Here is a 24,365-nt window from a genome sequence, read left to right as displayed (position 1 = left end):
CCCTTCTTCGGTTCTTTATCGCAATTTTTCTTCCCAGGCAGCCATTCATGCACAGGCTCAGAAGGGCCTGCGGTTTAGAGAAATAAATTAAAATAAAATAAAATATCGAAGCTGGCGAGCAAGCGCTGCATAAGGGAAGCCAAATCTTATCCTTTTGGTTGTTCCCTCGGTACATCTGCGTAGTGAAGTGTAACCTTAAATAACGTAGTCAGGCTAAGGCAGCTCGCCAAGCCTGGTTGTCCACTGTCACGAACTCTCGGACTTTCGTCAACGAGTAAACATTTCGGCAGCACTGCGGTCGCAAGCGCACGCTTCATGGACGCGAGGCTGGTGCTCACCGTCTGCTCCACCGCAACCTTTTTCTATTATGAGAGACTAAGTGGTCCCTCACAGAAGCGAATATAGGATAGCGCGATGAGGACATACTTTGGCCTGCTTTTAGTTGTATTTTAAGCCCCGTATTCGCTCCTGCCTAAGAGATACTTTACATTATGAAGACGTCGGCAACAAGTGCGGCAGTATAGACTATTTTCCGACACTTTTGTGCAGTAGACTCAATTATCCTAGAAGAGAAGCAGCGATGCGACCTGACAGAAAAGATTGCGTTGTGCAGCAATGCGCATGGCGATAAGTTGGAATGGGCGAGGTAAAGTCACGCACGTGTCGCATCTGTTGACGCCGTCTGAGGCTGCTACCATTGCCGCAGGGGAACCAAGCGCCACACAACGAAGCCGGGGGTGTGGCAGGTGAGCCCGAGGAGCCCACGGACAGTGTCGGCAACGGGAATGGTTTGCATGCTCTTTTGCAGACGGCCGTTGGACTAATTCAGGTAAGGAGCCACTTGCTGCGTGCTGTTTTCTCCCACGAGCCATCGGCACGCGCACGGAAGCTTTGAGTCGTTGGAACAACGTGCGAGAGCTCGCTGTATTTGTTCAAAGTATTGTAAAAAGAATTCACAGTCGAATTTGATGGAGGCGAAATTCTAGAGGCCCGTGACTGTGCGATGTCAGTGCACGTTAAAGAACCCCAGGTGGTCGAAATTATCGGAGCCCTTCACTACGGCGTCTCTCATAGCCTGAATCGCTTCGGGACGTTAAATCCTCATAAACCAACGAACTCTTAGAGCAGGACGCGGTAACTGAAATGGCCAATTTGGTAAACATTTTTACTTTCCGAATTCATGTGTCGTAATCCTCGGGTCTTGATGCCCAATCGTGACGAAATGCTATTGCAAAATTGACAGTAGAAAATTCTAAGGCGCCGCTTTTTTATCTTTACTCGACAAAAATTTTGAACGAATAATGCTTCTTGATATTCCTGGTGCATCGAACATTCCGCTGATTACCGCACGAGGCAGCAATATCATCTCTGTATGATAATGGAAAGGCGAGATCACAAGATAGAGAACAGTGTTCGTTGATTGCAATGCGGTTTTTGCCTGGCCGCAAAAAGTATGCGTGGTAATGAGCGAGGCAAGCGAGCGAATAAATTTTCGGGTTGATTTTCTGAGCTTTAACTTTTCTTGAGATTCCTATCGCTTATTTCTTGGGCATTTCGTTACGAATTAAAGTGTAATGGTTGCATTTGATTTTTAATTCTGTGATTCTGAGGAGTGCAATGAAGCCCTCTATCTTCCTGTCTACACGTGAAGTAGTTTTTGAAAGTTTTGCAAGACACTTTATCTGTTATTCTATGTGCTGCAGTTCTAATTTAATTTTCAATATACTGAGGAGCTATGAAGGAACCAACAGATTTATTTCAAAGAACAGGACATTATGAGTATGCTGCCAATTAAAAACTTGTGCACCTTCTAGTCAAATTTTTAACGGCCTAGGGAAGACTTTACGAGGTTGTAAATTGTAGTTAGCCAACAACTATACAAGCTATCTTGAAATATAATAAAATGCAGCTCCAAAATAAGCATAAAAAGTAGCGTGTCTGTGCCAAATTTGGCTGCGCGTCATGCATAAATGACGAAAATAGCTTTACCTGCTGCGCCCCCCTTAAAATATAATAATGGATGGGACATACACGAGAAGACACCACGAGCTCTGGATATCAAAAGGTAGTTTTTCATTTCATTAAGGGAAGGAACACGACCAGCAGGCTGTTTTTAAAGTTCACTTAATTTTGTTTCGAAAACTGCGAGAGAGGCGTGCCGTCTTTCTTCATGTAGTTCGCGCGGATAAAATAGGCATTCAAGTTCAAATACCTCGCGGAGGTCGGTGCAGATAGGTTTTGCAGCAAGCCGAACATTATCTATCTGATAAAGCTCAATAATTCGACAGGTAACTAAAATCACTATAGCCAAATAATTTACTTTAAGTTTTATGTGCGAAGGTATAACGCCGCCAGGATTGATAATTTCGTATTCGGCAGTGTGGTTGGAAATACTGAACGCGCCGAATACGCGTTTGGAAGCTCGTGGAGTTGGTTTTCCCGCTTTGCATATTGTTATAATTACGTTGCTGCGCGTCTGGTAGCCGCCGAAATGAAGTAGCTTCTTACATGCCATCAAATACACAAACGGGGCTTCAATTTCACGCATAAAAAATAGAAGTGACACCGTTTTATATGTTAACAATGAGGGAAAGCCAACTGAACGCGATTTTCAACGGTAATTTCAATTGGCCGCAGTTGCGTTGTGGGGCTGCAAAGGAAAAATGCCAAAAACCGACAGACCAGCTAACAATAAGAAAGGAAGTGCAAAAAAGGGAGAACAAAATTGATAATAAATGTACAATACAGCTAAAATCTAACGGCAAAGCGCGCGTCGGAATACCTGATGGACTAAAAATGAGATTTCCTTTGGAAACAGCCCGCTCACAGCGCGTTTCTTTCCTGCTTTTTAATAATGAATGCTTACCAAATCCTTCGCGAACGCTGGCGATGACATTTCTTTATGACGCCTGTTTTAGTTAAAAGTGGATAACAACGCTTACAATGGCCACATTGAATTTCAATGTTACAAGCTGTTGGCGCTTTTTGTGATCTGGTGTGCCCTTGGAATCAGTCACTCATGCCGTTCACGGTTTCTCCTCTCTACAACGTGCCGCATGATAGCGACGTTCAACTTACGTGCAATAAATCGTCGCTGGCGTAATGTTGCACATTGTACCTAGAGCATTATCAATCTTAACCGGCTCATAAATGGTGGCGGTTAGGTTGTTTGGTGCATAGCAGAATTTCTTACTACTACCTAGAGGGCGCCATACTGTATGCGAGTTTCTTACAGAGCACATCATCCACCGCTGGAATGCCGCAGAGACGAGGTTTCTAATTAGGATTGGCAGGTGTTAGACCGTGAACGTTGATTCTGCCTCCGAATCGGGAGCTGCGTCGCTTTGCGCCACGACGCTCTCCTCTACGCGCAGATGAAATTATTTTACTAGTGCGCTTCTCGGTTCTTAAATAAGCTTTACACAAGTGTTAGGCTGTCATGTAAACTTTCACAGCATTTGTTCCAGATTTGCCATGAGCAGTAATGACTGAATCCACGAAACCTCCAATAACCGCAACCCTGCACCTCTCAACTCTGGACGCAGTGCAGTGCCGCCTTTTCTCTCTATATGTAATATTGAGAAACTCCATGCTGCAGAAAATATGCTACATTATATGGACAGCTTGTCAAACCGGCTTAGTGATATTACACGACTCTTACACGTCTGCAGCGTGAATGAACCTCCAGATTTAGCTCTATTCTGATCGCGGAGAAATTCAGGCGTGTAGAAGTCATATATTTAAGTGGATTCTTAAACAGCGATGCCAGCCCAGAGGTGACCGAGTGTTTACAGTGTACAGTCTCGATTAGAGAGGTAATGAACCGCAGGTGCTAGGCTCGTCGGAGGCACATAAGTTCCGGTGGGTTCAGAAGAGCGAGTTGTTGCCAGGCTTGTTGGTACTTTTGCATGGTGATGGAACAGCGCAACGGATGACACACAGGTCTTTCTTTGTTTCTTCTTGTGTATCGTCCCTTGCACTGTACCACCACCATGCCGGTGGGTTACCGAAGATTTAGTTTTACCCATAGCTGCCTGTCGGTGATCTTGTGGACGCCCACGCCACTGGCGCAAAAGAACAGCTAACAGCGCAACCACTGCGCCATCATAGAGAGGGCCTAGGAGCTAAAGCGTCAACCTCGTACGCGGAAGGCGCTGGATGGAGATGCCATTTCACCAGTGGGTGCACGGATGCGCACCCACCGGAGGGTTACACATGTCTGAGGAACGAGCTAAGAATAACGAACGCTCTAAAAAAGTATGAAGGTTGCCAGCGTTCTGTGTGTAAATTCTGGCCGAGTCAGGTCTGCACCTTCGAAAAGCAGCGTCCACCAACCACCAACCCCCCCCCCCCACCAACACCGTCTCTAGCTGGCAGGATGCTCTCCCAGAGCCACCCTGGATCCATCTCGCCGCCCCAATTCTCCAGTAGTGCCATCCGCCTCTCATGCACTCAACACTACCTTCGTGAAGCGCTACCCAGCGCCAATCCGCCGAATACTACTCTCCACAAGGACTCTTCCTACTGGAAGGCTAAATAGGGGGAGATCGAAAACTACGATGAAATCGGACTCAAGCATGAATTAGAGAAGGGATGTTCCCTCCAGAAGAATTCCCCCCTCTCTGCAAAATATTCTTTAAAGCAAAGCTAACTGTGCAATCCCCCCCTCCCCGCAAGGAAAACGCAGAGAGCTGTGGAAAGAAAAATTATAGGCGTAACGTTAAGAGACCGGAAGCGGCCAGAGTGGGTAAGGGAACAAACGTGGGTTAATGACATCCTAGCCGAAATCAAGAGGAAGAAATGCGCTTGGGCAGGGCATGTAATGCGAAGGCAAGCTAACCACTGGTCCTTAAGGTCAACGGAGTGGATTCCAAGAAAAGTCTATAGCGTAGCAGGGGACAACAGATGGAAAGTTAGGTGGTCAGAAGAGATTAAGCAATTTGCGGGCATGCGATGGGCGCATCTAGCAAAGGACAGGGTTAATTGCAGAGACATGGGAGAGGCCTTTGCCCTGCAGTGGGCGTAGTCAGGCTGATGATCATGTTGATCCGTGCAATCCTCGAGGCTGAAACCAATTGTATATTGCAGTTTCTCGTGTGAAGTTTTGACCTCCGTGCTCTGAATTTTTTGTCTCTGTTGGACAGCGAATGCCAAATATAGGTGCCTATGGAAAATAATTCCAGTTCCTTGGCACTTTCTCCCAATGCAGACGGCCTTGAAGAGAGGCAGAAGTGAAGATGAGGATTCCAGCTCTCAAGGATACTCGAGCGTCGCCAGCCGTTTGTCCTCGTTTGAGGTATGACTGTAGTTTCTGTTGATAACACAGAGATGGCACCACCATAGTGGGGTGATCTCGGTTCAACTTTAGCAAGAAATGGCCGGTAGAAAGCGCCGAACTACCTGATATCTTTATATGTGATTTTTAAGGAGGTGGGAGTAACAGATTGTCAATTATGTTCGCCAACAAAGTCTGGGACACCAAAAAGTGATTACAAAAATGTGGACCCTGTCTCCTAAGCACACTGCTGCAAGTGCAAACATTGATTGCCAATTAAAATAATTAAATGGTTGAGAAATATATATGGACTCTCTAGCTGCCGTTGAGCGCGTGGTGTTGTTTTTTAAAATTTTTTAGTTCTTTCATGTTCTTAATGTTCAGCCATCTTGGCCCGGGGACGTTTATGCTATATTAGAAAGCATTTTTTAGTGAAGAAATATGCTCTTATACCAAGCACATAAAGGCGCATTCTATAGTAGCTTATCTACCAAACATTATATAATTTACAAACACATATTTCGCTCTTGCAAAAGTATTAGTACGCCAATCCAAAGTCCGGAGACCATCGAAAAGTGTGGATGAGCATTTAAGGAAATGGCAACTCCAAGCTACTCTAACTAGCTAAAGGTTGCGTTCACTCAAAAAGATTTTGAACCAAGTTGGGACACCATGTACATATTTCCTATCCCTCCATGACTTTGGTTGTTTTGACTTAATCGAATAATTTAATATTTTATATAAAGGCGATATGCACGGTATATGCTGAAGGCAGGCTTTTTATGCAGGTCCGCATTAAAGATTTGCTAGCTGACTCTTTATCCTGAACTTCACCTAATAAGTTTCAATGTAAAAGTTATAGAGCAACTGGAAGAAGGGCGATTTTGTTGATTATTTTCAGGTAAAATATATCGCGGTCTCTTTTTCGGGGAGTGGAAGTGGTTCGTGGCGTTCAAGAAATTATAACGTAACCATGCACTCTTCCGTCTCTATGTTAGCAGCTTTAAACGGACTGCCACTAAACAAAAATTAGCGTTCGTTGAAAACTTATTAACTGATGATAATCATCATGTTGCAGCAGCAGCGCCACCGCTCCGTTGCCATTTTCTGGCATCGCACAGATAATATTTTCCAGTCAAGTATGCACTGGCGCACCCAGCACTATCAAAGCTTTAACAAAATGAACTTTCCACGCTATGCTCGGTGCCTTTCTTTTGAGCGATGGCCTGATTATTGCACGCTACTCTGCGCAACCATTTTCTCTCAAACAGGCAGCGTTTGAGGGGCCTGACATCGCGACGCGAGAGTGCCTAGTCGCGCAATAATGTTTAAATATGTCCGTCGTTATTTTAGGCTTGTAAGATATAAAAAAGAAAAAAAATATAAAGGATAGAAAACACGAACGAAAGAAGGAAATATTGGTTTTTTAACCACTGTACAACTTTGCAATTGAAGATTTCGCGCTGAAGTGGCTGATCAACTGTTCTTAAATCACGCGAATTGAAGGGCATGCACTCCTTCTGGAGACGACTGCCTGGAATACGTCAATGCTCGTATCTTCTTAGAGCACGCCATCATAATTTTAAGTTTGCCTTTAGCTAGCGGAAATATCAAGTCTTGATGTTTAGGTATTACCGTACCGAATTTGGAATTGTTTTTCTATGTTCCGCGATAAATAAGTCCTGATTTTGCCGCACTGAAAGTAAGTTGAAGTCAGCACGTGCGCTAATCCATTGTTTTCCGTGAAGCCGGTGTGCCCCACCGCTCTGTTCGCTGCCACGAAACATCCGGTACAAAGGTTGATTATATTACCTTTATTTCTCTGTAATGGCAGTGTTGATGGGAACATGGTCTACTCTGGACTGCCCCTTCATAGAACCATTTGGTTTCTTTAAGTCCCAGGCAGTCTGATTCTTGCAATTATCGAGCATCGTATAAGCAGATGGCAGCGAGCAGAACAGCTGCGGCACTCTTAGTACCGCTCAAACAAGGAGTTTTGGTTCGCATTTGAACCGAACATTCACGATAAAGGCTACCTACCTGCGAAAGCGCCCCTCTTTTTCCTACAATATAGGGAAGCTTTTGGTAGCTTGAAGGACAATATGTAGCATCCCATTTGTACCGGGGTGGTAATTGTTGTCCAACAATTAATTCTAGTCTCCTAAATTTGTTGCGATTAAATAGTAATTTTCTTCTTCCCAATCTCTAGCATCTTTTCTGCACTGATAATCCATTAGTCTCTTATAAGTTTTGTACTGCTCCAAAGTTGAGCATTCTCTAGCTCTTCATGGCCTTAGTGCATGTCGGATAAATGTTGTTTTGTCGTGCACTGACACCTAGAGGTAGCCCGGCTTCAGCGCACCGCCAATTAGCGGAGCAATACGATCATCTGAGCAGCTGTCGCATGGGCTAAGAGCTGCTGGGTCAGCTGAGTGCGATAGGCGAGAAGCAACAAGCGCGGTCGACCTTTTGCTATGAGTTGAACAGACTTGTTGAAGCGATGTCTGTTTTCAAAATACCTACGCGGCCACCCAAGCTCACTTCGGCGCCGAGCACAGCACATGAGAGCCCGGCGCTTGAGGCAGCTGCTGTTTGCGGCATCGCAAATGACAATGAAACAGGAAGAAAGGTACAGGACAGGGCTTAACAATAATTTTCGACCCCCTTCAAGTTAATATGAAACTGCCTCTTTAATATGATGAACATGTTCATCTACCTACATACACTACGAAAAACCTAAATGTTTTAGAATGCGGCGCATAAAAATATCCGTGAAAGAAATATTACCCTGTCTCGGACCAGCCTTTCTCAGCCGAGGTACTTTGCCAGCATAATAGTCAAATTCTACTGAAGCTTCCGCAGCTTTCTTTTTTCTTCATTTGCAAGGACCGCGACACACGTTAGTAGATAGTCAGAGGTTAACACTGATAAATATACATTGCGCCTGGAGAAGTACTGAAACGCGTGGTTGTTGTCATCCTTGACCTTTTATGCACATTGGTTTTCAGTATCTCGAGGTTAGTTCTTGGCATTTTTGAGACCTGTATTCCATTTCAAAATGCGTTTAACTGTCCAAGGTGGAATAAGATCCCCTAACACACAACACACATAGACAGATATAGAACGAACAGAAGGGGACACAGCGCTCCACGAAAAGACAACGGGATGCAGATAAAAGTGTTTTTCTGTGTCAGGCCGCTTTTCGTTATCCTGTGGTCGTATCTGTGGCGAAATGTCTGCTTGGGCCGGGTGCAAGAATTCTTACAAACAGGTGTATGTTCGAATACTGACACTGTACTAGCGGAACCAAATGACCACGTTCTTTATCCCAGCAGGTGTGGATTATTATTTATTTATTGATACTGTTGACCCTCGCTTGAGGGTCGTTACAGGGAGGGAATACAATGCAATGTACAACAGAAAAAATTCATGTCTCATAACATCAAGTTGGGTGCCCCCGACACAAAATATCGATAGAACGTTCGAACTTGTGCACTTCCGATTGTTCGACAACTTCAACAGGCAAAGCATTCCAAATTTCGATGACATCAGGAAAAAAAGAGTAACGAAAAACATCAATACGTGAGTCGTAAGGCTTGATCGATCGAGTGTGGCTTGTTCTCACGCTCCGTCTTCCCGGAGGCTGAACATATCTATCTGATTTTATCTTGAAGTGCCCTTGAATTATTTGAAAGAAAAGTTTTAGTCTTGATTTTTTCCATAGATTTTCCAGTGACTCGAGCCCACATGAGTTCAGCATTTCCGTCACTGAGTCCCTTCTTCTGTATCTTGACGATATAAACCGAGCAGCCATTCTTTGGATTCGTGCCAGTTTATCTTTTAGAACTTTTTGGTGCGGGCTCCAGACGACACAAGCGTACTCCAAGGATGGGCGGATGAATGTTTTGTAAGCTATCAGTTTGACATCTTTTGTTGCATCTTCCAATTTCTTCCTCAGAAAGTAAAGTTTTTGGGAAGCTGTCGAGCACACATTATTAATATGTTTATGCCACTGCAGATTATGTGCAATTGTGACGCATAAATACTTGAAGGTATCAACATTTTTTAGATTATTTTTTCCAACATTATAAGAAAATAACTGCAAAGTCTTCTTATTAGTTATATGCGTAAAAGTTGATTTTGTGTAATTAATTTCCATGCCCCATTTTTCGCACCAAAGATACAAGGAATTAAGGACACGGTTTATTCTAAATTGGTCGGCAGCTTGTGTTATTCTAGAATAAATTAAACAGTCGTCTGCAAAAAGCTTCAATTCTACGGGAGACTCGGTAACCTCGTTAATATCATTAATATAAATTAGGAACAGTAATGGAGCTAAAATCGACCCTTGAGGAACGCCAGAAAATACTTCTAATGTAGAAGGAAAACAATCATCCACATGCACAACCTGCCTGCGATTATTCAAATAGGCTTTAATCCACTTAAGAATGGTTTCGCTAATTCCTGCTTTGTGTAACTTGAAAAGTAATTTACTGTGTGGAACCTTGTCAAATGCTTTTGCAAAATCTACGCAAATGACATCTATTTGTTCTTGGGCATCTATGGCTGAACTAAAATCATGTATCGTTTCTATGAGCTGTGTTATGGTAGATAGCCCTCTTCGGAACCCATGCTGATGCTGATAAAAGAACGCGTTATCCTCGAGGAAAGTTAGTATATGTTTACTTATGATATGTTCCAATAGTTTACAGCTGATACTTGTCAGGGAAATTGGGCGATAATTATTTGCGAGTAGTCGGTCGCCGTTTTTAAAAACAGGTGTTACGACTGCGCACCGCCAATCTTGTGGCAACGAGTTAGTGTGTAGGGACTTTGTAAAGATTATCGTCAAGAAAAATGATATCCACTCAGCGTATCGCTTTAAAAACTGGGTTGGAATCCCATCCGGCCCGCTAGCCTTTTTAGAATCCAAAAGTAACAATTGATTAAACACGCCGGCCTGGGTCACGACCAGGTCTTCCATCGAACATGAAAGGGAGGAAGGCGGGTACGCGTCACAGTCATCATTGCTTGGTTTAGAAAAAACAGACTGGAAAAAGTTATTGAAATGATCTGCTATTTTTGTTTTTTTCTGTTACTATGTTCTCACTAATTTGAATTCTATTGGTTTCCTCTTTATTGCCACTAAGGTAAAGCCAAAACTTCCGAGGTGCCGTTTTAACGAAGCTACTTAATTTTTTATTAAAAAATTGCTCTTTTGATTCCATCAGAGCCGTTTTTAAACTCCTTCGCAATTTCGATACCTCAGCTGAGCTCACTTTTCTCCTGCGCAGCCTCTTTATCTTGCGCTTGATGTGTATAATAGGTCGATTAATCCAAGGGTTACGGGGTTTTATTTTCTTTTCTCGAGTTGGAATGAATCTGTCAACGCAATGTTTTATGATATTCTTGAAACGTAGCCATAGGTTTTCAACTGGTTCACAATCGCAGGCAAGTTCGAATTCATTATATGACATTTCTAAAAAATCTTGAATGGATGTGTCGTCTGCCTGCCTATAAGCCTTAAATTGTACAGATACGAAGGGTTGGCCACGAGTGTTTGTTCTGATTGGAATGTGCACAGAAACCATTCTGTGGTCCGATATCCCGTCTTTAACAGACACAGTACAGTCACCCACTCTGTCCGAAAGAAACACCAAGTCCAATAGTGACCGGGATTCGAGTGTTACCCTCGTGTCTTCTTCCACGATTTGTTTAGGATTGTGCGAAAACATTATCTGCAGCAGTGCTTCGGAACTAGAAATTTCAACGTTTCCAGGTAGGAGCCTGTCCCAGTTAATGCTAGGCAAATTAAAATCTCCGGTCATTATTAGTTTGGTGGTACGGTTCAAGTGAGTGCATAAGAACATATTAAGGTCATCCAAAAACTGGTGAAGTGGCAGGCGGCCTATACACTGCGCCAACAAGGTAAGCAACACTCGCATAAGTAATTTTGCACCAAACTGTTTCAGGCAAAGTGCTCTCGACCATTACTGCATCATAGATCTTTTGACAATGATTGCAACACCCCCACCACGAGTATCCCTGTCCCATCTGAACATCTGGTAGTTTGGGGGCACTATACAGTGACTAGGCACACCGTTGTTTAGCCATGTTTCGGTTACGACGAGTACGTGTGGACTTTATGTCAGTAATTCATATTCTAACTCGGTTCCTTTGTTAAAAAGGCTACGAGCATTCAATGATAAGATTCGTAGCTATGACGGGGTGAGTTTAGGTGTTGATTCGCCGGAATTATCCGAGGTGTCAGAGCCATCATGCGAGTTGCCTGCTTTTCGAGTGCGGTGCTTGAACTTATCTCGGGAGTTCAGGAGCGAGCGTGCGTTCTTCTCGTTGTCCCATGTGTATAACTTGTCATTTATTTTGAGCTTGTCCTCGATCAAAAAGACCTTCTCGCCCTGCGCCCTTTCAGCAGAGGCACTTTCCCACAACTTCCTTCGCACCGCTACCGTTTCCTTCGCATAGTCATTGCTCACACTAACCGATTGTCCTTTCAGTTTGCTGCAGTTCTTCAGCACTTGTTGTTTTTCTCTGCTGTCATAAAATTTCATAATAATTGGCCTAGGCCGTTCTTTGTTCTTTTTCCCTATGCGATGGATTTTTTCGACGGTTTTTACCTCAACTCCCAGCGTAGCATAAAAAATTTTATCTATGACAGCTGCCTTTAACTCCGTCTCTGAATCGCCGATTTTTTGAGAAACACCAAAAACCAGCAGATTGTTACGACGACCATAGTTTTCATACTCAATCAGTTTTCTGGCCTGTTGCTGAACTGTTACCTCAAGATATTCAATTCTTTTGTTCAATTCTTGTATCACTGCCAGAGAATCAGTCAGTCTATCAGTCTTTTCATTCAGCTGACCAATATCCTTGCTGATATTAGTCAACCGGCAGTCAGACGCGGCTTGATTATCTATAATCGTCTGTAACAGCTCAGCTGTCTTAGGTCCGGGGTTTTCTTCTATGTCTCCCGACATCAGCAGCATCAGCACGGACCAACAGTCAATAACAATGCAATGAAGCCTACCAGGGCACGGCAGGACGACTAAAAATCTATTGTCACTACGGTAACAGCAGTCTGTGGATGGGGAACCAACCTGCACAAACAGCAGCAGCGGGTGAGCCATGCTGTCCGCAGGCCAGATACCGTGCCCTCTGATCTGGTCGGTGTCGCGTCGTTCCTTAAGTAGATCGGCTGCTGGTGACGTCACATCTCGTGGTCGATATCCCTTGATTGTGTTGTTGCTTGTGACGTGGCCCGCGCAAAGCATCAGGGGTTGTATCACGGTGTTGTTGGTCGTTGATACCGGGGTGGGCGTCGCATGCAAAATCCACCGCAGAACCTGCACAAACAGCAGCAGCGGGTGAGCCATGCTGTCCGCAGGCCAGATGCCGTGCCCTCTAACATGGGCGCATTAACATAGTTTTATGGTTTATGTGTGTTTAATGCCCCAAAGCGACTCAGGCTATCAGAGAAGCCGTCGTGAAGGGCTCCGGAAGTTTCGACGAGTTGAGGTTCTTTAACATGCACTGACATCGCACAGTACATGGGCCTCTAGAATTTCGTCTGAATCGAAATTCGACCGCCGCGGCCGGGATCGAACCCGCGTCTCTTGGGTCAGTAGGGGCGTATTCAGATGAGAGACGAAGTTGATATTACCTCCTCGGAAGTATGTATTTTGAGGATGTAAGCATTTTTTTCGCCCCGGCTCTTTTCGCAGCAGTAAAGGTGTTAAAACTTCTTCCTTCTTCGCACCACACGTCCTTCGAGGTGCTGGTTTATTTGGCGTTGGACTCGTAGCCACTAGCCAGACGATGGACGATCGGTGAAACACGGAGGAACAAAGAAACTGGACTTTTGTAACACTTGAAAAACTGAAAACAAATAAAGAAAATAAAGATGAACGGCGAATGTTTGGCGCGCACGCACGGCACGGGATGCTCGGTGCTAAAAGCTTTCTACGCTTGTACTCTTTCTCTAGCGCTCCGCTGCAAACACGCAAGTTTCCTACAATGGTGACTCCGGCTTAAGAGACGACCGATCCCGGCAACCTCGCGCCCTCAGGCGACCTTCCGCCAGACGCAACATTGCGCCCACGGGACGTCGCAGCAATATAGCTCCGCCATCCGACATTATGGCCCAAGCATCCGCAGATCTGGTTTGCCCAGGTGGAAGCCACCTTACATCTGCACCAGGTAACCTAGGAGGCATCTGGGTTTGCTCGATTACATTCCAACCTTGCTCCTGAGGTGGCTCAAAAGGTGGCGGACGTCATCGTTGGACACTTAAGTGATGCCCCGTTCCAGCGGCTTTAAGCATTGCATTCTGGAACACACCGCGGCGTCCGAGAGCGCGCGCGTCCAGCAGCTGCTCACCTGCGAAGAGCTTCCAGACCGCCACTCCTCCCAGCTGCTCGCTCCCATGCAGCATCTCCTGGGTGAAAGCAACGCCGACACGAACGACACACTGTTGAGGGAGCTCTTCCTGCAGCGCTTGCCACAGTCCACCTGCCTCGTCTTGGCTGCCGCGGGGGACTTGACCCTTGACCGCCTCGACCAGCTAGCTGATTGAGTTCACGATGCGACTTCTCCTTCCGTCACCGCCTTCGCTTCTCCACCAGAGTGCTCCGTTATTTCACGGTTAGAGACCCGGATCGACCGGCTCGCCGCTTCACTCGATGCCCTTTAGACATCCTGTCATGACCTGCATGGCTTCTCCTCAAGTCCGCGCCGCCGTTTGCATTCGCCGAGTGGTCCGCGCTCATCCAGTCCTCGCAGCCAGCGTATTTGCTGGTATCACAAAGCTTTCCAGCACCGCGCTCGCCACTGCACTGCACCATGCAACTGGTCGGGAAACGCGCTGCGAGATCACTGACGGTGGCATGTGACCTTGGCCTTCACCCTGGCCACCTTTTCGTAGTCATCTGAAATTTGAAATTTATTAAAATTCAGACAAAATACAATTTGTCTGGGTGGTGTTACGTCTCGCCTACCTACGACGCGCGGTATAGCCGGCGCGGATGCAACGGACGCCGCGGCTTCGTTCATCGCGGCCGAAACGCCTCCCGCCAAGCGCGTCCAGGCATGTTTCAGTGCCACGTGTCGTCGTGCGTGCGTGTGTGTGTGTGTGCATGTTTTGCCCACGCTTGTCAAAGCGCGGCAGCCGGGGAGAGGAGCTCCTCAACTGGGAGGCGAGGAGGTCTGACCGGCGCCGGCCTGGCGGACGCGCCCGTCACGCCTGAACATGTTCAAGCGTCGCCGTATCGGATGACTCTTCCCAAGCCGTTCCCTCTTGCCCTCGACTCCGTGGGTATAAAGCGAGCTGCCCCGGACGCCAACGAGAGACTTCGATTTCGTCCTTCGAGTAACGTGGTCGCCCTGACCGGCTGCTCTTTTGCGATGCCAGAATAAACAAGTTGTTCTGTTGCCAGTCGACTCATCCTTTGCCGGGACCTTCGGATGTTTCCAGCTTTGCCCCAGGCCGCCAGGCCAACGCTACCCTTGGGGCTTGCAACCCATTTGCAACAACTGGTTGCCAGCGGTGGGATCCCGACAACGGAGGCCAGCAGCGAAGATATGCGTTCAACTGTATGCTGAGCAGCACAACGACCATCCGGGAGCAGTGCAACGAGCCCTGTGTGATGACTGGTTGCCTGCAGCGGAACGACTGCGCTGAATTCTTGGCTGCGAGGTTTGGTGAGTGCGGGACTTTCTTCTTCTGAGTTTTGCCAGGCTTTTGTTAGTGTCAGAAACAGAGCTGGTAATTGTGTTGTCGTTGCTGCCGGGTTAGTTTGCGGCAAGACAATAGTAGGCAGTAGAGAAAGCAGCATTCGGAGCAGCCATGGATTTGAAGTCGTTGCGCAAACCGAAATTGCTGGAGCTTGCAAGAGAGTTGGGTCTTGATGTCTCAGACAAACTCAGAAAACCAGAACTGCTAAGGGCGATTCTTGAGTTGGAGGCTGAGGATGACGAGCTGTCGGAATGCCTTGAGACCATTGAGGAGAGGGAACAAAAAGAGAAAGAGGAGCGCGAACGTAAAGAACAAAAAGAGAAAGAGGAGCGAGAACGTAAAGAACAAAAAGAGAAAGAGAAAGAAGAGCGCGACCGTCAACACGCTTTGGAAATGAAGCGTCTCGAGGTAGAGATGGAACGCGCTCGTAATGGAAGTCAGGCACACGGTGCAGGAGAACGGGTATCGTTCAAAATGACTGACCTGATGCGGCCGTTTAAGCTTGGAGAGGACATTGGTTTGTTCCTGGTTAACTTTGAGCGAACGTGCGAGAAGCAGGGGTTCTCTCGGGAAAAGTGGCCACAGCGCTTGCTCACTTTGTTACCCGCCGAGGCGGCCGACGTAGTCGCTCGCTTGAAGAGAGAGGAGGCAGAGGATTTCGACCAAGTGAAATCGAGTCTGCTAAAAAAGTACAGGCTGTCAGCGGAGGCGTTCCGTCGGAAGTTTCGGGAAAATGAAAAAGGCAGAAATGAGTCATATACAGAGTTTGCCTACAGGCTTATGTCAAACATGCAGGAGTGGCTCAAAGAAGAGAAAGCGTTTGGTGACCACGAGAAAATTCTGCAGTGTTTCGGGCTGGAACAGTTTTATAGTCGGTTACCTGAGAACGTGCGGTACTGGGTCTTGGATAGGCCAGACGTTAGTACAGTGGCTAAAGCCGCCGAGCTAGCCGAGGAGTTTGTGACGCGTCGGGCTCGCGGAGCTAAGGACGGTCAAAAGGGTGAATTTGGCTCCAAGTCTGAGAGGCCGAAGTTCACACCCATGAGAGCAAGGGGGGACACGCGTAGTGCGGATGCGAGTGAAAGCAGTCCGACCGAACGTAAGGAGACGGCGGCAGCCGAAGCCGAACGCAGAAAGCGGTTCGAGGCGAGGCAAGCGCGCGTGTGTTATACGTGCCAGAAGCCGGGTCACTTTTCGGCGCAGTGTCCAGAAACAAAAAGAGAAGTCGTGTGTTTGTCATTATGTAGCACTGACGAGAACATGAAGCTTCTCGAGCCTTACATGCGAGACTTCCTCGTGAACGGGAAAGAGTGCCGAGTGCTTCGTGATTCGGCAGCTACAATGGATGTAGTTCACCCCTCTTACGTAGAACCCGATATGTTCACGGGCGAGTGCGCATGGATCAAGCAAGCCGTGGAAGCTCATAGCGTGTGTCTGCCCGTAGCAAAAGTGCTTATTGAAGGACCTTTCGGAGCACTTGAGACTGAGGCCGTAGTGTCATTTAGGCTGCCCCCCCAGTACCCGTACCTATTTTCGAACAGGTCCGATCACCTCCTGCGCGAGAAGGGGCTTTTGTTTGGTGAGGCTAGCGTTCAGGCCTTAACCGGATCGAGACTTCGGGAGCTCGCTGCAAAGGCGGTAGTTGCGGGGCCGACATTGTCGAACAATGAGAAAGGGTCGGAGGCGCAGCAAGCTGATATTCAGAGCACGTCCGAACTGAATAAAATTGAGCCTGTAGCGTTGAAGGCACCAGGTACTAGAGATGAAATGCACGACACGGGAAAGCTAGAAGAGCTTCCGGTCGAGCTTCCGGGACTAAGCTCAGTGACGAACAGGGAAGACACTGATCAGGTCATTAGTGACTTAATCATTAAAGCACCGCTGTCGGCTGAGCAGAAAACCGAACTACACCAACTTTTACAAGAGTTTCAAGGTCAGTTTTCTGAGAGGCCTGGTAGGACTTCTGTCCTTACGCATGATATAGAACTTACCTCCCCAGAGCCAGTACGATCCAAGGCGTACCGGGTGTCACCCCGCCAGCGCGATATTATGGAGGTTGAGGTAAGGAAAATGCTACAGCTCGGTGTTATTGAGGCGGGTGAGAGTGATTATACCTCCCCTTTGATTTTAGTTGAGGTACCGGGCAAGGAACCTCGTCCTTGCGTCGACTACCGCAGGCTTAATTCCATCACTAAGGATCAAATTTATCCGATCCCTAACATCGAGGAGCGCCTTGAGAAAGTTAGTAGCGCTCAGTTTATTTCCACCCTAGATCTTGTCAGGGGTTATTGGCAGGTTCCACTTACAGAAGAGGCTAGTAGGTATGCGGCGTTCATTTCACCAATGGGAACATTCCGTCCTAAAGTTTTGAGTTTTGGTTTGAAGAACGCGCCATACTGCTTTTCAAGCCTCATGGACAAAGTGTTGCGGGGACAGGAAGAATTTGCTTTACCGTATTTAGACGACGTAGCGATATTCTCCGCATCCTGGTCTGAGCATATGGCACACTTGCGGGCAGTGCTAACCCGCCTGCGCGAAGCGGGCTTGACAGTCAAGGCTCCCAAGTGCCAATTAGCACAGGCCGAGGTTGTCTACCTCGGTCACGTGATTGGACAGGGTCGTCGCCGCCCCTCTGAAATAAAGGTGGCCGCTGTGCGAGACTTCCCGCAACCGCGCACGAAGACCGATATTCGGTCGTTCTTGGGTGTCGCCGGCTACTATCAGAGGTACATCCCCAGGTACTCCGATATCGCGGCTCCCCTGACGGATGCTCTAAGAAAAACAGCCCCAAACAGTCGTCTGGAGCGAGACCAAGGAAAGAGCTTTCAGCGCCCTAAAGAGCGCCCTAACAAGCCAGCCTGTGCTACGATCGCCAGACTACACAAAAGGGTTCGTTGTTCAGTGCGATGCTAGTGAGCGAGGCATGGGCGTTGTACTGTGCCAAAGGGACAATGGAGAAGTGGAACACCCCGTCCTGTATGCTAGTCGTAAGCTGACCTGTCGTGAGCAGGCGTACAGCGCCACCGAGAAAGAGTGTGCGTGTCTCGTGTGGGCCGTTCAGAAATTGTCGTGCTACCTAGCCGGCTCGAGGTTTATCATTGAGACGGATCACTGCCCTCTCCAATGGCTGCAGACCATATCTCCCAAAAATGGCCGCCTCCTGCGCTGGAGCCTCGCTTTGCAACAATATTCCTTTGAGGTGCGTTACAAAAAGGGGAGTCTCAACGGTAACGCCGATGGCTTAAGTCGAAGCCCCTAACGTGGGAATCCGCCTCAAAGTTGTTTGTTACTGATGTTTTCTTCCTGAGGCAGGACTTTTAACATATTGCTTTTGTTTAGTGTTTCTAAGTGATTATGTGCTTTCTAGTGCAATTTTCCAATTTGTGGACGCGTTCTGAGTGCTGCTTGACTACTGTAAGGAACTAGGCAGTAGTATAAAAGGGGAAAGAGCCTGGCAGAGCTTAGTGAGGGTTGTCTCGTGCTTGCTGACTGAGCGGTTGCGTTTCGGCGTAGTTCTAACGCTTGCTGGGAACGAGCACAAAAATGGCAACTCTCCCGAAGTGACTTTACAGTGTCCTATGTGATCCTGAACCCGAGAACGAGGCCTTCTCTGTGCGCTGCGCTCAAGCAACGTCGAGGGACGATCGGTTTCGATTACGAGCATCATCGAGCGACATCCCTCTGGACAGCGGATGCAGTCCCCTGACCATCGGGATCTCCTTCTCCCGGCGGGGCGGTCTGTTACGTCTCGCCTACCTACGACGCGCGGTATAGCCGGCGCGGATGCAACGGATGCCGCGGCTTCGTTCATCGCGGCCGCAACGCCTCCCGCCAAGCGCGTCCAGGCATGTTTCAGTGCCACGTGTCGTCGTGCGTGCGTGTGTGTGTGTGTGTGCATGTTTTGCCCACGCTTGTCAAAGCGCGGCAGCCGGGGAGAGGAGCTCCTCAACTGGGAGGCGAGGAGGTCTGACCGGCGCCGGCCTGGCGGACGCGCCCGTCACGCCTGAACATGTTCAAGCGTCGCCGTATCGGATGACTCTTCCCAAGCCGTTCCCTCTTGCCCTCGACTCCGTGGGTATAAAGCGAGCTGCCCCGGACGCCAACGAGAGACTTCGATTTCGTCCTTCGAGTAACGTGGTCGCCCTGACCGGCTGCTCTTTTGCGATGCCAGAATAAACAAGTTGTTCTGTTGCCAGTCGACTCATCCTTTGCCGGGACCTTCGGATGTTTCCAGCTTTGCCCCAGGCCGCCAGGCCAACGCTACCCTTGGGGCTTGCAACCCATTTGCAACAGTGGAGAGGGCTAAAGGTGACACGAGAGGTCACCTGACTAGGCCCAAAACACCCTGAATTCATAAAGCATAGTGTGGACATGAAAGGCATCACAACAAAATTGTGCAAGAATATCGTAAAATATCACGTTCAGCAAAAACAAAAACAAAAATACAACAAAATTCTACAGGAATACCATATGGTTTAACAACACACCCTGGTTACAAGGCAAAGCACTTAAAAAAAGAATAACCACAATTGTGTTTCTTAGACAAAACAAAGAAAGATAACCGGAATGGAGGGGATCGCCTGGAACACAGCAGTAATATATTGGTACTGCAGTTCCTGCAAACATGCAATCATGAACCCCATTTCCGGCCGGCGCTTCCTCGTCCCCACTCTTGCCGACGTCAGCGTACTGCCGTACTCCAAGGCTGAGCGTACTTCCAAGTAACCTGGACGTACTCTCCTTGCGGCCAACTCAACCTCCATCTCCACGTACGGCCTGCGTACCCTCTCTCTGGACCTTGTAGCGCAAGTTTCGATCGCTCTTCATCGTCGCCGACGTCCGTCAACCCATCCTCGGACCCCACTTGCTGACGCATTTTGATCTGGAGGTCAGCACGCGTCGCCATCGTCTCATTGACAGCAAGACGCGCATTTTACATCACTGGCGTTATATCAGCTGTCGCTTCCAATGGCACCCGCACGCTGATCCCGTCCACCCTGTAAGCACAAGTCCTCGCCGACTTTCCAGAGGTCACGGGGCCTTGTAATCTCCATCAGCCACCCAAAAAAACTATAACCCACTACCTTGTCACTCGTGATGCACCCGTCGCAACTCGTCCGCGCCGCCTCTTCGGCGAGCGTCTGGCGGTTGCTAAACGGAATTCGACAACATGGTCTAGTTGGGTATTATTCGCCCTTAGTCCAGCATTTGGGCCTCACCGCTCCATCTGGTGCCCAACAAAGAACCGTGTGAGTGGCGTCTGTGAGGCGACTACCGGGCTCTCAACGCTCACACTGTCCGCGACAGCTATCCCCTTCCATACATCCAAGGCTTCACTTGACATCTTCACGGATGCAAGACCTTTAGTATAGTGGACTTTGTCAAGGCGTGCCATCAAATTTTTGTTGAGCCTGCGGATATCCAAAGACGGCCGTCACTACACCCTTCGGCCTGTTTGACTAACTGCGCATGCGCTTTGCGCTTACGCAGCGCAGCTCAAACTTTCCAAAGATTCGTTGCTGAAGTGACGCGAGGACTCTCGGCTGTATTTGCCTACATCGAGTACATCCTCGTGGCGAGTTGTACTCCTCAACATCACGTGCGCCACGTCCGGCAACTCTTTCAAGGCCTCCAAGAATTTGGCTTGGTCGTCAACGCCATGTAGTGTGTCTTCGGCTCTTCTGATCTCGAATTCCTGGGACACCACATCTCGGCGCTGGGAATTCGTCCATTTTATTCTCACGTCCAGGCTGTTAAAGACTTTCCCGCACCCACTACCCTACGCAAGCTCCGTGAGTTCCCGGGCCTAGTGAATATGTAGCGGCGTTTTATCCCGAACGGCGCAGAGCTACTCCACTCCCTGAGAGACCTTCTTCGCACAGCCAAGCCCTCCTCCTCCGTGATTTCCGGGTCTCCCGACGCTCAGGCTGATTGCTGCTTCCACGGCTGCAAATAAAGCCCTCGCCGATTCGATCGTTCTCGTCCACATTAAGACTTGCGCTCCCACTCGTATCATGGTGAGCGATTTCAGCGTGGCCATTGGTGCTGTTCTCCAGCAGGAAATCGACTTCGAGTGGCACCTACTGCGTCTCTTCTCTCCGGAGCTCCCACGTGCCCAGACCCGATGCAGCGTATTTGGCCGTGAGCTGCTCGCCATCAACTCCACTATCCAGGAGTACCTCCACTTCCTGGAAGGCCAGGCATTTTACATTCTAACAGAACATAAACCTCTGGTGTATGTGTTCCGTACGAACTCTTCTAAGTGCGTCGCCCGTGAACTTCGTCAGCTCGGCTGCATATCGGAGCTCACAACAGACATCCGGCATATCAAAGCCGCCCACAACGAGGAAGCCGATGCACTTTCACGCATTACCTCCATCGGCGTGCCTACGTCTACTGTGGACTAGGAATATCTGGCCCGGGCGCAGCCAGACGACCCTGAGCTGCAAGCCCTGCATGACCAGCCCCGTACGTGCCATCCGTCTGCAGCTCGTGCCTCATCCGTTTGTGCCCGGATTGCTCTGGTGCGGCATGTCATCGGCTATACCGCGTCCTTTCAATCCGGAGGCCTTTCGCCGTGCAATTTTTCATTCGCGACATCTACCATCCCAGCATCCGAACCACGCAGCATGTGGTTACCCAGCAGTACGTCTGGCCGAAACATTAACGCCAACGTTTGCCACTGGGCGCGCTCGTGCCTTGCTTGCCAGCCCGCCAAAGTGACCCGACATACAAAGACCACCCCAGTCCTTCCTACCACCAGGTTGTCGTTTTGACTTCGTGCATCATGACTTGCTTGGACCGCTTCATCCCTCTCTTGGCTTCTAGTACAGTCTGACAATATCCGACCGCTTCACCCGTTGGCCCGAAGCAGTGCCCATTCCGGACATTACTGCGGAAACAGTTGCCAAAGCCTTCGTTTCAGCATGGGTGTCCCGCTTCAGCTGCCCCGGCATTGTTACCACGGGTTACGGCCGCCAGTTCGAATGCACCCTCTTCACATCCCCTACCCGTTTGCTCGGCACTAAGCACTGCCAACCAACAGCGTTCCATCCCTGTGCCAACTGCATGGTCGAGCGGCTGCATCGCGAGCTCAAGGCTGCCCTGACTGCGCGCCTGGATGGCGAGCACTGGGTAGACCACTTTCCTATGGTGCTTCTTTGCTACGCGCCGTCTTTCATCGTGACCTTGACTGTTCGGCAGCAGAACTCGTCTTCGTAGCGCCCCTGCGGCTTCCCGGAGGCTTGTTTGTCCCTTCGGCTCCCTCGTGCCAGCCTTGCGCCCAGTCCCCCCTCGATCATCTGAGCGTCATGTCTTTGTGCACCCAGACCTTGCGTCCTCACGCATGTTTTTCTAAGGTGAGATGCATTAAAGGCGCCCTTTACCACCTCATACGACGGCCCATACCGCGTCCTTAACAAAAAGACGAAGTCGGAGACTATCGTGCTGAATGGTAGTGAAGAGGTAGTTTCCTTGGATCGCCTCAAACACGCATACCTAGAGACAGCTCGCCAAGAGCTCCCCTCGGATGTTGCCGGCGTATCTGACGACCTGACTGCCGCCAAAGCAGCCCCATCCCTGCCCCGTCGGCGAGTACAGAGTGCGAAGTACATGTTTAGAACGACCGAACTGCGTGCTCCGGGCCGCTCGGAGCTACGTGCGCGACGTCTATATATAACGCCTGGTTCGAGACGACGGAGTGTGGGCATGCGTGTCCAAACTGATAGCGCTGCTTGTCTTTTCGGGGCTCGCAGCCGGCCGCGTCTTTACCTTCTCCTTTTGTCCTTAGTAGCGGTAATTTGTGCTACCGTCTGCGAAAGGACATAGGCGGCGGAGCGTACGCCATTGGCTTCTGTTTTTTTACTTTCTTTTTGTGCGCTTGCAAAGGTCTGGCGAGGAGTAATTCACCGCATCACATACGCGCCGGTATACTGCATTGCATCGTCATCGCTTCTATGAGCCTTGGATAAGGGAGCGAAGTTTCGCATTTTGCGTTCATCGGCAACTGCAGGGAGGCAGATGAGTGTTCAAGGTGCCGTGAAGTAAGCGTAAGCGGCGGGTTCATTTTTATTACAGTTTTTTTTTTGCCTAATTAAAATGCAACAGGTCGCTGCCTTCTCATTTCACGTCTTATTTTTCCACAAGTCTAGAAGGGGTGGAGGGGACAAACTAATTGCGGATTCCGGCTCCCCCAGACTTCTTTAGGCTCTCGATTCTCCCCGGGAGTGACTCGCAGAGGGAGTCGACGAGAGCGCGCTCATTGCGGAGGCGTCCCCATTCCTTTTCTATGGCTTTCGACAGCTCATCTGGGTTGCTATTTGAGAGCCCCGATTTCTTGGATAGGTATTTTTTCAGTTCCCACACGTTTTCTATAATGTTTAGGTCGGGGCTTCTCGCAGGCCATAGAATAGTCGTAACGCCAAGGCTCTCAAGAAGGTCTTGGACTGCCTTGGCTGATTTCACAGGCGCTCCATCTTGTTGAAAGTGATACAGCCCATCCGAAAACAGCCCATCAAGCACATAAGGCAACAGGACCATTTCTACCACCTCCGCGTAGACTTCGGCCGTCATACGTCCAGAAATGCGGTACAGGGGTTCTAGTCCATTGTCGTTCATGGCTCCCCACACGCCGGCTGAAACACGGCAGCTGCTACGCACATTCCAAGTGTATTTTTCTTCGTCTCTGCATGTGGTGAAATGGGGTGCTTTAGCGGAATCAAATTGTCATTGCACGTAAGGATACCTGATGCGGTAGCAGTGAAGGACAGGAGGCGACGAGAGAACAATACATTGAAGAGTTTGCCGGCATTATGGCTCGAAATACGGAGCGTCAAAATGTCCGCCCGCGAGCTCGTTAAGCTGGCTTTCCAGCTTTGTAGATTTTCAATATGGAGTCGCAGCGCAGAGTATAACACCCGAAATCAATCTAGTGTTGTTTATATCATGATGTTGTTTATATCATGATAAAAATACACGCACTCTTTAAGGTTAAGAATGCAATTATGTGGGTGTGCAGTGCTGGAAAAAGTAGTTAAGGAACAATTAAAAGGGCAATTTTTACGTTGTATGTTTGAAAGAGCATTGTAGATTCCGAGGGCGTAAAAATTGAGCTTGCATTATATATTCAAAACCTTCAATTTTGCAATTTATCCTTTCGCCCTGAAACTGAAAATAAAATTAGTAATTTCAGTTATTGATGCGTCTTTCATCTCTATTTCCAACATAATGTCCACTGTGCTATATAGTTTAACAACTCAAACTGCACCCACCTACCTTTCACTGGTTTTAAAATATAAATTTGACAAATTAAAAGAAGTCGCTCTATACATTCTCCGACCG

The 24,365-nt window shown here is 48.4% G+C and overlaps 1 protein-coding gene across 1 annotated transcript in view; it reads left to right on the top strand.

Moving 5' to 3' along the window:
- Nucleotides 1-24,365, top strand: part of LOC144132340 (uncharacterized) — a 243,571-nt gene that overhangs the window by 90,282 nt on the left and 128,924 nt on the right. Inside the window, exons 7-8 of the mRNA XM_077664664.1 lie at nucleotides 707-829; nucleotides 5,210-5,296. Coding sequence (XP_077520790.1) covers nucleotides 707-829; nucleotides 5,210-5,296 — 210 coding nt within the window. The remainder of the gene's footprint in view (nucleotides 1-706; nucleotides 830-5,209; nucleotides 5,297-24,365) is intronic.

The sequence above is a fragment of the Amblyomma americanum genome, chromosome 5, assembly GCF_052857255.1.
Source record: "Amblyomma americanum isolate KBUSLIRL-KWMA chromosome 5, ASM5285725v1, whole genome shotgun sequence".
Taxonomy (NCBI): Eukaryota; Metazoa; Arthropoda; class Arachnida; order Ixodida; family Ixodidae; genus Amblyomma; species Amblyomma americanum.
The sequence above is the reverse complement of the archived record's forward strand: the minus strand, read 5'-3'. Positions and strand labels throughout refer to the sequence as shown.